This window comes from Plectropomus leopardus, chromosome 2, assembly GCF_026936395.1.
Source record: "Plectropomus leopardus strain MGB_pleo_1.0 chromosome 2, ASM2693639v1, whole genome shotgun sequence".
NCBI lineage: Eukaryota > Metazoa > Chordata > Actinopteri > Perciformes > Serranidae > Plectropomus > Plectropomus leopardus.
Genome location: NC_142177.1, coordinates 39,840,264 through 39,855,473, shown reverse-complemented (window position 1 = coordinate 39,855,473; position 15,210 = coordinate 39,840,264). Strand labels below are relative to the sequence as shown.

At 35.7% G+C, this 15,210-nt stretch overlaps 1 protein-coding gene across 1 annotated transcript; it reads left to right on the top strand.

Moving 5' to 3' along the window:
* The first annotated feature begins 59 nt into the window (after positions 1–59).
* Positions 60–15,205, top strand: LOC121960822 (intermediate filament protein ON3). The gene is made up of 10 exons (XM_042510695.2): positions 60–1,810; positions 6,682–6,890; positions 6,982–7,042; positions 7,919–8,014; positions 9,280–9,444; positions 10,195–10,320; positions 10,403–10,546; positions 11,400–11,476; positions 11,570–11,616; positions 12,820–15,205. Exons 1-10 carry the CDS (start codon positions 1,499–1,501, stop codon positions 12,924–12,926), a joined length of 1,344 nt encoding a protein of 447 aa, XP_042366629.1. The 5' UTR covers positions 60–1,498; the 3' UTR covers positions 12,927–15,205.
* The last annotated feature ends 5 nt before the right edge of the window (positions 15,206–15,210 follow it).

Below are 15,210 nucleotides of genomic sequence, written 5' to 3'. Positions count from 1 at the left end.
ATTGGAGGCCAGTTGTGATTCAGTGTGAAACTTACATAATTGTGATGTGGAAACTTAAAATCTCAAGTTTACATTTACATGGATTCACTTTGTATAGTATATTTAATTTGATTTTAAAAGAATTAGATAGTTGAACTTTTTTGTGTAAAAATAAAACAACACCTGTCAAACTCATCACATGTTGACACTCGGTCAGTGACGCTCCCAGTGATGTTTTAGGTTTCCTTGTTGCATCAAGCTATGACGTGTCGGGATGTCACTACAGTGATGTCAACAAATGCGCGTCTGGTAACATGGAAAGTCACTGCCTGATCATAAAAAGCATATCAGACACAAATTATAATTCATATCTCATAAAAGCTATCTGAGGGGATCTTCTTTGAGTCATCCGTACTTGTTTGTTTACTTGATTTTTTGTTCTTTAGCTTTAACTACATCATATGTTCTGAATCAGCAGAGGAGTTTGCTCAGTAGATCATGTAACCCAGGTTCAATGAATTTATTAAATCGTAATTTAAGCCATTCAGCCTTCCAGCCTGTCTGAGAAATGACCCCTGTGAACCTCCATAAATTACGTCAGTGTCTCGTCATGTAGCATCATGTTATGTAACACACTTATTTTAAGCCAAATCATAATCTTTTTTTTTTTCTAAACCAAACCACATATTTTTGGAGCCTAAACCTCACTGGAACTGAATGAAACTGCTCCTGATGAAAACTGATAACAGCTATTTAATGGGCTAAAATGACCTTCTTAACCTTCTAGTAGTTGTAGCAGGTTTCTTCTAACCCATATCTATGAGGCTGATAACACCCAATCAATATACAACAGTGCAACCATGATTTAATCTGGATGTTTTCAGATCCAAAGTAGGGTGAAATACAACCACACAAACAGATCAAATCTCATTTTCACCAGCTGGAGGCATTAAAGTAAAAAAAAAAAAAAAAAAAAAAAAGTAGAAAATTGCCACATTTAGATCAGAGCTCTCCACATAATTATTATATTTTAGATTAGAAGTTTTATTTTGGAGGGTAATTAATGATCTTTTTCTGTTTTTATAGCATAAACAAATCCTCCAGCACCTGTTTGAAAAAAAAAAAGAACAGGTAACTTATTTACATTTCCCTGCTAGTCAGGAACACTAGATATCTGACACCACATCTCTCTGGTGCTCCACTTTCTCTCCTCCTCCACCCGGGGGAAGTTTAAAAGGCCACGCGACACCTGAGACACCTCACTGTGGTCTGACATCTTACACTCACCTGGTCACCTCTTTTTGCATTCGCCCAGTCCTTCTCTGCTCAGCTTGTTCCCTGCAAGTCTTGTCTCCTCTTTTAAACCTGCATTTCATTTTTCTCTTCCCAGTCTCTTTTTCTTCTACCTGCCTGTTTTCATTTCACCTGTCTCATCTGCTTCCTTTGAACCCAAATATTCATTCCTCTCTCCGTTTTTTTGTCTCACCACTGCTTTCATCCCACCACCTTTGTCTCCACCATGAGTCTGAGTCGCACCAAGAGAATCAGCTCCAGTAACTCCGTCCGGACCAGCAGCGGGTCCAGGAGGCTGAGCGGTTTCGGTCCAGTTCAGGGAGGTTTCAGTGGCATCTCCCTGAGCAGCAGCTCTCTCTACACCAGCACCAACGGGCACCACCACGGCCTCGGGGCCCCGCTGGCCTCCCTGTCGGTCAACAAGAGCCTGCTGGCCCCCCTCAACCTGGAGATCGACCCCAACCTGTCCATGTGCCGAGCCCACGAGAAGGAGCAGATCAAGAGCCTCAACAACCGCTTTGCAACCTTCATCGATAAGGTAAAAACACAAGGCCTGAAACAGCTAGTCAATTAATCAGTAAATCATTAATAGAGAGTAATATTACTTCAACTTTGAGTATTTCCATTTTCTACTAGCCAGCTTTATGCTTCTATCCAAGTATAAAACAATATTTATTGATTTTACAAAAGATTAAGATCAAATTTCATTGACCCCTTGCTGAAATTCATAGATTATACTATATAAAGTTATCACAGTGACCTTCACCTTCACCAGCTGCAACATAAAAGTGATGAAAAAAACATAAATGCATCAATAATTTTAATCTAACAATATAATATATGTTATTTTTAAATGGGCCATTTTGCATAATAAGCACTTGTACTTTTGTTACTTTTAGTATATTTTGTTGATGATATTTATTTTTTTACATAAGTAAAAATTTAAATGCTGGACTTTTAAAGAACATCTCTCTACTGTAGTATTACTACTTTTAATCAGAAAAGATCTGAGTACTTCACTGTTTCAGAAAAATGTTCAGAAATTATCTTTATTAGTGATAATTAATTTACACCATTTTTTGGGGAAAAAAAGCTGAACATTCTCTGGGTTCAGCCCCTAAAATCAGATGATTTTCTGAGTTTCTCTTATGTTTCATTGTAGATAGATAGATAGATAGATAGGTACTTTATTGATCCCGAGGGAAATTTAAGTAGATTAAATACATCAGGATGTTCCCTTGTTGTTGTTAAAATTGCAATTTTTCCACTATTTTCCCACATTTTATACACCAAATAATAATTTGATTTGGTTCTGCTTTAGCTTAGAAAATGAATAAATTGGACTTGCTTTTTTAAAAAAGTTAAAGTAAATCTATATAATTAGGTAAAGAAGAAATATTTTTTTCCTTATTGACAAAAAGTTGAATTCATGAGCGATAAAATACATTCTTGCTCAGCTTCAATCAAGAGTGTTGCTGCTGCAGCTTTTCTTAGTCTGGTACAACCTTATGGTAGATAACTGTAAATAGATATTGATATTTAGCTGACAGAGTTTTATGACTTTACCACTCCTATCTCACACTGTCACTCTATGTTTTTAGCATTTGCTATCATCCCTGACTGCTGCTTGTTGTGACAACAGCCAATTTCCTAAACTTGCACAAACTTACCTTAAAATGACCCTCCAATGTCTGCTGTTTATTTGCATTTGATGTGATTTATAAAATATGTTCAACATGCCCAAAAATGGTGAAAAAAAAGAAAAAAAGGAAACATTTTTCACTTCAAATAGCATCTTTGGCTAACATTGTAAACAATATTTGTACAAGTGATCACACTGTCTGTTATCATTTAAGAAATGATGATGAAAACATATTTATAGCTGCTTTAAGGACTCAAGCTAACTGTACTGACCTTCACAAGGTCAAAATAACAACCTCGGTGGGTGAGTGCCTGCAGACATCAGGCTTGTAGTCAAAGAGTAAAATTGTGGGTGTTAAATGTGGAAGTGAATCTGTAGTCATGTTATCGAGGCTCCTGAAGAACACACATTTCCCACAGAAGGAGTGAGCAGCTCTGTGATAAAGCCAGACATTGATACCGTACTTAGGGAACATCTCCGCTTTCTCACGGAGTCGGTAACACACTCTCACAATGGAGCCATTGTTGACTTCTCACATCAGCGGAGATACACTTCAGGTAGACAGAGACAGAGTGCTGGACAGTCGTCCAAATATACAAATGTACAAAACTAACTTTAAAAAAAAAAATTTGGAGAGCTTATTTTATTTTATTTCATTTCATTTAAATGTACCACAAAGACGTCCAATACTACATACGTGATGCATGTATCTGCAAGATTATAGCCAATTAAAAAAAAAAAAAGGATTAAACTTTACTGATTATTATTCATGTGAAAATTCAAACAGGCTGAGAGGTAAGAAAACAGATAAGTAAGTATTTGCATTTAGAAGAAATTAAAGACATTAAAGAAAAAACATTTAAAAGCTGCCAAATATAAAAGTAAATCATGAAAATATTTGTATGAAAGCAGTCAAGTAGTCCAATATAAATACATTATTCTCAATAATGTTCTAGTATATAGTATTATTCATAATCTATGCACTTTATGCAAGATTACATAATTATGAAAACAAAATTGCTAAAAATGATATAAAGATATTACTAATACAAGTAGTAATAGATGATTATTGTTTACTGAAATCAGTAGTATAATAGAATATAAAATAACATAGTGTTATAAGAGATATAAATGATGAAATCACCTTGTAATATATTTTTAGAAAATATATTTTTGACCTGATTTTAACTGCTCTCTATCTAAAATGCCTGTAATGTCTTATTTTACCATGAAATTACAGCCAAAGTGCAAAGCAGATTGAAATTCTTCTTAAATTTGATGCTCATTATCTACATATTTCAGCGTGTCAAAGTCTTTGGAAGATTTTAAAGGTAGAGAAATATGTGTTTCAAAAAGGTATATATAATATTTGGGGTGAAAGTTAACCTTCAAATCATTATTAGTGTTCCAAGACAAAATACTGTGAAAACATTTGAAATCTTGTCTCTATCCGTCTGTAAATGAGACGTTTGTTGTGACGTCCCATCTAGGTGATTCACAAAAGAATCCTTGTTTGCTCTTTTCGGGGTGGAAGGAGCTCTGAGCTGCAGGAGAGACGAGCCGACTACAACCTGGACTCTTCTGGGACAGTTTATAGATATTAACTTAAACATGGAACCGGTTACATGCAGCTGCATTTGGGCAATAACTGATTACATTTTGGACATTTAGGCAGAAAGACCCCTTCTTCGAGTCATCAGAGCAGCTACAAGACAAAGTCGAGTCAACTGACTAATAAACAAACCCTGCAATTACTGGTGTAATCCAACCCGACTGATCCCAGCAGCACTGAAACATTAAAGAGCTGCTCCCCCTCATGCAGAGAAGTAATCAGTCTGATGCAACAAGAAGACAAAATTTATTTGTTGCAGGATGATAACCCAGTTTAAATCTGAATGATGGTCACATACTGATAAATGTTATTTGTTCATACCAATTGTTTCAGACATGAACATCAACAGATGATTCAAAAAACAAAGATTAAAAGCCTTAAAAAGAGCCAAAAATTTTGTGAATGCATCCTGGATTTAAAGAGCCATTAACCTGAATCAGTGGGTCACTCTGGATATTTAAGCTATCTGTCCTGTTTCCGTCCCATTGAGTCGTTGTGTTGTAACCTGATAAATCAGGTCAGGCATGGTGGGGTTGTGTCTCAGAGGGAGATTATTCTGCCCTGAACAGAGCGCGGGCTTTGTGTCGGAGGGATGAGGTATAATGGGTGGTGGATATACCCGGCCGCAGGCAGGAAACACGAGCCGTGCAGCTACAGTCAGGTGTTGATGTTGAGATCGAGCTGCTTATCTGTTGGAATGATGCAGTTGCTTTAACCTCTGAGGAAGGACGTTGTTCTTCGGCTGCAACTACAGCTCAACCACCAGAAGAAACTGTTGGCACTGTTCGTTTCTGAAAAACACAAATGTGTACCATTTGCATGTTGATTTATATCTATAATCAACCTCTCTAAAGTGATGAAGTATGTGAGCTGACTCTTCATTGTGAGGTGGAGGAGATGGTGGGTGGGGTGACACCAAGCAGCAGAACACTGTTCAAGACCAACAAGCAAGAAAGCCAGTTAAAATTTATTGACTTCGTGTTTCGTGTTCGTAGTGTTTTTGTGCCTTAACCTAACTACAGGCTAACCACAGTATTGTTCAAATGTAAAGTTTCAATGTGTTCACACCATAATAATATACAAATATACATCTCTGTGGTTTGCAGAAATAATAATAATAATAACTCTATTATATAGTATATTTAAAAACAGCATTTGCAAAGAGCTTTGACAAAGAAAGCAAGACAGAAGCAGTAAACCCCAGAGACAAAAAAAGGTAGAATTAAATGAAAGATTAGAGTCAGAAACGTGTTAGGAAAATACAATAGCAAAATAAAGGCAGTAAACCAAAAATAATATTATTAATAATATTAATAATAATGAGCAGGATCGAGACAGAGTAAAAACATAAGTTAAAAGAAAAATATAAAAGATAAAATTAAGAGACAAATTAGAAATAGGCGTGTACAATGGCAACATTGTTTTCTGGTAATTGGGTTGGCAACTACTAACCAATATTTTAATTATATGTTTTATATAATCTACTGCAGTCAGGACCAGTGCATGCATTTCTGCTGCTCTAGGCAAAAACATATATATATATATTTTCCCATTTTCCATACAAGCAAAAACACACAAAGACCAATATAACATACACATGAAGTAAAAAAAAACAACGAATGCTGATACAGCTGACACATAACATAGTAAATAGTGTAGTGCAACAGTTATGTCCTCAAGAATCAGCAATATCAAAGCGTGCCTGACACATCATGCATGCATTTTGTAAATCCACATACAAGTAAGGCACCAAATAGATCTGCAGACTAACTTCAATAACCGGTTTCTAAATTCGAGGTAGATTTGGGGACAGTTTAGTACATGCTCTGGTGCTGCTGCCTCTATCTGCTGCCTCTGCAGTGGCGTAGGTTGTGCTAATGTTAGCGCCCTTTCTATTTATATATTGCAACAACGAATCCCTTCATAGATTGATTCATTGAATGAGTTAATAAAATGTTGTTACAGGTTAGTACAGCAGTGAAATAAAGTAACAAGCAAAAAGAGAAACTGTTTATCAGACAAGCTGAAATAACTTGAAGCTAAACAGACATCATGCAAGTGGACACATTTAGCTGAATTTAATAAAATATGGCTATTTGATCAGAAACAAATCTCTTGGTCAGAAGATGCATTTAGTGTCACCTCCATCCCTCAGGTTCGTTACCTGGAGCAGCACAACAAGATGCTGGTGACCAAACTGGACGTGATGCAGGGCCAGGTGGTGTGCCGGTCCAACGTGGAGCCCCTGTTCGAGGCCTACATGGCGGGTCTGAGGCGCCAGATGGACCTGGTCAATAATGACAAGACCAAACTGGACGGGGAGCTGAGGAACATGCAGAGCCTGGTGGAGGACTACAAACACAAGTTAGTTATGTCACTGTGAGCTCTGCAATATCTGTAGTTTCTGTAATATCTCAGTATATGTTCTTTAATTTGTGTGGCGTTTCTGTTTCAGATACGAGGAAGAGATTAACAAGAGAAACAACCTGGAGAACGACTTTGTCATCCTGAAAAAGGTCAGCATGCACACATGCATTCATACATGCAAACATCACAGGTGTGGTGAGTAAGATGAACCACTCTATTGTCCTTTTAGTCTCTCATCTCCTTCTTCCCACGTGCATCAAAATCTATAAATGCTGAGAACAGCAGCCAGAGTTCATGTAAGACACTCTGGAAATTAACCCATTCAGGACTAAAAGGTCAGGCAATACTCAATAGTCTAACCTATTTGGTTATTTTTTGCCATGTCCTGACTTTCTAACTATTGTATTGATTGCCATGAAATTTGGTACACTACTATTCGCTACACAACTAAATTTCAGTGGAATAATGTAATGATTGTATTAATACTTTGTTACAGTACTTCAGTGTTCTTTTTTTGAGAGTATCTCTACTTTGCTTGAGTTTTTATATTCAAGTAAGAACAGATATATACTAAATTTACCAATTAAAATGCATACCTTTACTACGCTACATTTTCCTTCCAAAAATGTATTCCTCCATTACATTTCTCAAAACCCTTAGGGACTGTTTGGTGCTTTTCATTCATCATTTTTTGACAGTTTTGGCTGTGTTCATGCATATGGCATAAATTACATTGCACTGCATTGTTGTGCACTGTCCCTGCCTAAATATAATTACATTAAAATCAAATTCAGTATTCTTCTCAGAGCAGTTGAGTGACAACTACTGGATGGATTGTCATGAAATTTTGTACGGACATTTATGGTTCTCAGGAGATGAATCCTCCTGTGGTTTTGAATGAAGGTTTTCTTAACTATTGGATGAATTGCTGTAAGTTTTCCCTCAGGATGAACTGTAATACCTTTGGTGATCTTGTGACTTTATAGCACCATTAATCTCCGTGTGGTGTTTGTTTCTGTGTTCAGGATGTAGACTCAGCCTATCTGGTGAAGGCCGACCTGGAGGATAAAGTGGGATCTCTGACTGATGAAATCAACTTCCTGCGCAACGTCTATGAGGAGGTATTGAAACTTTTTAATGCTTTAAATCATTGAGGCTGTGAAAAGGTTTCAGATTTATCAAAACATTTTCGTCATCTTCCTGTATTTTTTATCTGCAGTCTACAGTTATTTCCCTACAACTGTCACATTTTCCTTGGTTCATTGTTCTGCCTTCGTCTCACAACTCACTGGAGTCAAAACTTCAAACGTGAACTGCTATGAACTGTTTTTTATATCCGCTGGTATATTTTTATATACCAGCGGAATTTTTTTTCCTTTGTTGTTCTTGTTGCTACTTAGCGTCAGATTTCGTGCAAAAAAAACATCACCTAAACACAGGAGAAATGATTCATACTATCCAGTTAAAGATGCTCTGCAGCTTCACAGAAACATGCCTGGACATGTAATCTGGTGATGAGCTGAAAGGGTTAATTCTAATTTTAACATTATGATGACATGAGACCTAAAAATCAAGATTTATTGTTTTAATAAATTCTAGCATGTTGTAAAATTGATTAAAATGTTTAAACTTTTTCTGTTTCATTCATTTGAAACATTTTGTGTTGTCTAACTGATGAGGCCTCTTTTAACCACTTTGGTTTTTGTTATGCTTCTGAGGAAAGCTTGTATGATTGGTTGATTAATTGACTGACAGAAAAGTAATAATTATTAATTAATCATTCAGCTAATTTTTCAGACATTCGATGATTCCAGGTTCTTGCTTTTTCATGTTTTAGATTGAAGTACACAAAATATTGTTGGGTTTTGCACTGTTGATTGTTAAAAACAAAATAAATAAAGAATTGGAAGCATTACCTTGGAGTAAGAACAGTTAGAAAATAATTGGTAGATTAATTGATAAACAAAATTACCTGGAATTTGGGAGAGAAAAACGAAAAAGTTTAAAAAAAAAAAAAAAGAAAATTAGAGGTAAAAAATGAAAAAGAAAGTTAATAAAAAAAGACATGACCTGGAAAAAGTGCTTAAAATGTAATTCTGTAAAATTATTTGAAATAAATGTAAATATAATTTTTTCTTTGCTTTCATTTTTTTTCTAAATCTTTTAATTTCTTGCAATTTGGGATTCATGTCTTACCAAGTGGCATGTTGTTTTTTTCCATATATTTTTAAGAATTCATACCAGCTAGGGTCCAAAGGGTTAAAAAAGTAACTTATTTAAACATATTTGATCTTATATATACAAAATAGAATTTATATTATCCCTTGTTAACATTCAGGATGGTATATTTTGTGTGTGACTTCTGTTTTTTTTTTTCCTGCACCAGGAGCTGCGTGAGCTGCAGGCCAGCATCAAAGACACCTCGGTGGTGGTGCAGATGGACAACAGTCGCAGCCTGAACATGGAGCAGATCATAGCCGAGGTGAAAGCTCAGTACGAGGAGATCGCAGCCCGCAGCCGAGAGGAGGCCGAGGCCTGGTACAGGAGTAAAGTAAGGACACAGGACTCATTAACAATGCACCACAGAATACAGTGGTCATTATAATCTCTGATATCAGCCTACTGTGTTCTGCTACAGAGATTTTATACATCGACCCACTGAACTCACATCTCTTAACCAAAGAGGTGAAAATTTGTTAGGAAATACTCAAATAAAATATCTCAAATTTGCACTTAAGTCAAGAGGTTGAGTAAATGCTGGCCACTTTTCACTATTCAAAAGCATTCATTTTACATTCATTCACAGTATATAGTCACTGTATTATTGCAAATGAGTTCACATAGTGTCAGATATCTGGTATACTACAGTTTAGCTCTTCCAAAGGTTTTCCTTTTCTAACATTAAGTTTAGAAACTGCATGATATAAAAGACAATAAGAAATAACATTAATAAGGAGTAAATTGTAGTATTATAGAACAACACAGATTACAATATAGTTCGCACTCCTCTTTATCCCATAGTTAGCTTAGCTCTGATCTTAAAGGTTTATTGTACTCAGTCTCTCTGTTTTTAGGTTTTAACACTTAAAGCATCAGTTCAGTTTACAAAAACACACATTTTCTCTCTTTAAGATAGATCAAAACATACCCCCCTCTCCCTGTCTTTCACATCAGTCTGATTCTCATAAACTATGATGTGAAGATGATAACATATATCTCTTTTGTGTAGCACCTTTCATTTTCAGCGTTTTGTACCAAAAGACAAGGCTGTGACATAATGTTGACCACTCTCTGTCTGCAGTGCGACCAAATGTCGTGTCAGGCGAGTCAGTATGGAGACGAGCTCCGCATCGTGAAGGGGGAGGTGGCAGAGGTCAACCGACTCATCAGCCGGCTGCAGAGCGAGATCGAGGCTGTCAAAGCTCAGGTACACCTACCGCAGATATGCAGTTATTTTTTGGTAGTTTTAAGAGCAGCATGGATGATGTGTCGCCTGTCTTTCACCTCAGCGTGGCAGCCTGGAGAACCAGCTGGCTGAGGCAGAGGAGCGTGGAGAGCTGGCTGTGAAAGAGGCCAAAGCCCGGACCAGAGACCTGGAGGACGCCCTGCAGAGGGCCAAACAAGACATGGCCAGACAGCTCCGAGAGTACCAGGTGAGTGACAGAGACACGAACACGCACGCACACACACACGCGCGCGCACAAATTGTGCAATGTCAGTGCAACATACAAGTTATGGAGCAAAAAAAGACTTCAGGTAGTAGTGAGGTTTTTAGGATTTTAGGACATTTTTAGGATTTAAGACATGTAATGTTTTAGGATGTTTCGATAAGGACATTTCTAGCATTTTAGGACATTTTTGGCTTTTAGTACATTTCTATGATTTTAGAATGTTTCTATGATTTTAGGGTATTTCTCAGATTCTAGGTTGTTTCTATTATTTTAGGACATGTCTCTGATTTAAGCATGTTTTAGGAATTTAGGCCATTTTGTTAGGACTTTAGGACACATCTCAGATTATAGAACATTTCTAGAATTTTTTAGGACATTTCAAGGATTTTAAGACATTTGTAGGATTTTAGGAGGTTTCCAGGATTTTAGGACATTAGGGGCTTAGCTAGGACTTCTGATCCTCCACTGGCACTTTCTTTGACTAGCAAGCTTTATGTCATGCTGTTTTATGCACTTTGGTACCTTATATATACTAAAAGGACAAGTAATGGCAGTTACACATGCTGTGTGTCATGTTGGTCTGGGCTCTTTTGTATATCAAATGTGCCAAAAGACTTCTGCTAAGGATACACCTGTACATCTGTCCTCAAAGCTCCTTCAAAAAGCCTACTCTATATTTGAGATGATTTTAAGAAAATTGAGACATCCTCCAAAATGGCTCACTGAGATCAAGTTCCAGGTCACACGCAGGGGGGTCAAGGAAAGAGGAGACGAGAGGGCAAAAAAAATGAGAAATGAGAAAAGCCCTAAGATTCATGTTTTTTCTTGCCTGCAGGACCTAATGAACCTGAAACTGGCTCTGGACATTGAGATTGCCACCTACAGGAAGCTGCTGGAGGGAGAGGAGGACAGGTAAGACGGGAGGACGAGAAGAGGAAGTGTGTCTGTGTGTCTCCTTCGGCATAACTTACCAACACAACCTCTCCGTCTCTCCTCCCTCTGCAGACTTGGTCAGGAATCCATCCTCAACATCCAGGCCGTCTCCAGCTACAGTGAGTAACCACCTCCTCCAGAGAAGCAACCTCGATAGTTTTAAGAAGCAGCTCAAGACCTATTTCTATGCACTTGCTTTTAACTAGCCCCACCGTCTAATTATTTTTTTTTATCACATATTATGGTTTTATTTTCTTAAAAATGTGTTTTATCCTTTTTTCTGTTTTTTATTGTTTTGACTTTTCTTGTTTAATATCTCTTTTACATATTTATTTATTTGATTTGTTTTCCATTGCTGACCTGTTCTGCAACTTATTGCCAGACCTGGTATCCATGTGCTGTATAATGATTTTATTTTATTTTTAGGTTTATATGTGTATATGTGGGTTTATGTATATATGTAAGTATGTGTGTGTATGTATGTGAGTATATATGCATTTATATACATGTATCTCATGCAATGTTAGGTTTAAATCTTAGCACTCTTGCATGTAAAGCACTTTGAGCTGAATTTTATGTATGAAAGATGCTTTACAAATAAATATTATTATTATTCATTATGGTTTTTATCTAGCTGTGAGGATTGCAGACTGCAACCAGCTGGAAGTCCCTCAGTGTTCATTGTTCAGGAGGTTTTTATCAGGAGCTGAGAGGTCTTTTTCTCTCCAAAACAAACAGACCAGCTGATTAAAACCAGTAAAAACACAGTAAATACAGCAGTTTCACGTTATAAATCAATACTTTTCCGATGATCTCGCGATGTAGGGGCCTCTAATACCGTGGCCGACGCAAAGCCAATATTTTCTTTTGTCCGTTCTGGGCTACTGTAGAAACGTGGTGGTGCAACACAGTAATCTCAATATATGAGAATCCACTTCCTATGCAGATATAGACAGCTCATAAAGAAATACTACAGCTCTAATTTTCAGTCGATTATACACTGAAACAAAATTATTACATTATATTTCATCTCTGCAAATATAGCCGTTTAAATCGTACACACTGGACCTTTTTGTTTTAGACTATTTTGGGGGTGTCACAGTAGTGTGGTGATGTAAGACGCGTAACTACAGTGTCTCTGCCTCAAATCCGACTGTAGACTTTTGTTACTTTAGCTGCTTTTAATAATAACCAGAATTGGTGTTAAATCAATAATTCTGGTGCTGGTATTGCTTTGTTTATGAAATTTCATGGTACCCCTACAGTTTTTAGGTTTAGTTCACTGTCCTGTTTTTTTCTCCTTTCTCTTTGTCTCTCTCCAGGTACCAAAAGTACTAATGGGTACCACAGTAACAGCAGCTCTCCTGCTCCAAAACTGCTGATAAAGACAACTGAGACCAGAGACAGCAGCAGATACAGTACTCACTGAGAGGACACGCACAACATGCATGAAGTGGTGGAAGTAAACGAAACATATTTACTCAAGTACTGCACTTAAGTACAAATTTGAGTCTTTCAGAATCAGAATCAGAATAAGAATCCGGTTTTATTGTCATTGTACATTTACACATACAAGGAATTTGACTTGGTGTTTTGGTAAGAAACAATTAACATAAAGGAAGAATAAAAATATTGAATTTAAATAGTATAAGACATAAAAAAAATATAGAAGCAATTAAAAAATTAATGGAAAACAGAATTTAAAGAACACAAAATGTAACGACAAAAGGTGCAATGGAGGAGGAACAGATGTGCAAGTTGGTTTTACAGCACAAATATCTACAGTACATTTCCTTTTCAGGCTCTGTTATACTTCTACTACTTTACATCTCAGAGGGAAATATTATACTTTTTACTGCACTTCTGTAGCTTTAGTTACTTTTCAGATTTGCAGCATTAGTATAAAATAAAATGTTTTGTTTTAAATTAAACTACCCAAAAGTTTTTTCAAGTAAAGCTGAAATAAGTTAATTAGTCAATTAGTTGATCAACAAATAATTAACTGTTTTGATGGTTGATGTTATTAAGTTAGCTATGTATTATTCTTATTAAAAACAACAACAACACTTTGTTTCCAGCTTCACAAATGTGCAGATTTGCTACTTTTCCCTTTAACCCCTTGAAACTTGAAATTGGCTTGATTTCTTTCAAAAACATGTAAAAAAAGGCCAGAAGCAACTTTAAAAAATTAACAAAAAATTAGAACAAATATGAATAAAAAGTTACAAGAAAATTACCTGAAATTAGCCAAGCAAAAATAAAAACATAAGTAAAAGAACCAAAACAGGAAATGACCTAAAAAAAGGTGCTAAAATAAAATAATAAATTCTGTTTATTATAATAATTATAAATATTGTTTATTTGGGGGTATTTTTAATTAATTATCTGAAAAAATTCTAATGATTCTCTCTCTCTCTTTTAGCTATTTTTTCAGGTAAATTTATTGTCACTTTTTACATTGTTTTTGTGCAATTTGAAGACATTTCATGCAAAGTTGCTTACTATCTTCTTTCCCATTTTGAAAGAAGTGACACAAATTTGATCAGTGTTTCAAAGGTTTGAATACTTAGGAAAGGCACAAGAAAGGAGATGATGATCCAGGTTTCAAAGGGTTAATATTGATAATTGTAAGATTTTAGTAATCATGTTTAGATTTGGATTTGTTTGGGCAAAAACAGACATTGTGAAGGTGGCTCTTGATCATTGTGTGCCATTTCTCACTATGTTTGTTTTTTTTTTAAACCAAACAATCAATCAATTAATAGAGAAAATGATCAGCAGATTAATCCATAATGAAAATTATCATTAAATCAAATAAGCTTCCCCTGAAATAACTAAAACAGTAAATCTTTAACCATATATCACAGGGGACATTTTTCCACTCTTAATAAACTAACTACATTTAACTACTTACATGCTTTAATAGTAGCCCGTTTTCAATGCAGGATGTTACATGTGTTGTTATGTTATTAGTACTTTTATGTGAGGATCTAAATACGTCCTCCAATACTGCATGCATGTACCACTATATACAATCATACACCCACAATAAACTTGTGCTTCACACACACATCTACAGATTACTTATGAATTTTTAACATATTTCTATATGTGTGAGGGTGCAGGCTAATTACTAACTTTAACTTACTGTAGAAAAAAAGGAAATCATCTTTACGTCTAAATATGGAAAATGAAGTAGTATTAAGTACTTGGGATTGTTGTTTTTTTAATATAATTTACACTACTTAAAGATTAATGTGTTTACTGTTGGGTCCATTTTTACTCAGACTTTAGTGAAACCTGACAGCATCGTTTCTTTAACCCTCTTTGGTTTCTATCGAATGCTGTAATAAACTGCTCTATGTTCAATTAATCTTTGGTAACATCATAGCGATGTAAAAATACTTATAATTTTGGGATATCCTGCTCGGGGTGTGTTTAAGACATGCATTTTGTACTACATGCATAATGTTGTATCTTTAATTTTACATTGAAGATTAACCTTTTCTTGATGCTGTTATCAAATAGTCTTCATCTGTGAGCATTGGGTTTGAATTGCTTTTTACTTTTTTGTGGTTGCTCTCATAAATAAAATAAAATAAACATGAACAAAAAGGTTCTGGGGATTTGAGCATGGAATTGTTGTGGCCTGAATTAATCTTTGCTGTAATGTATCCAGAAAAACCTGAATTTAAAAATATATATATAATTTT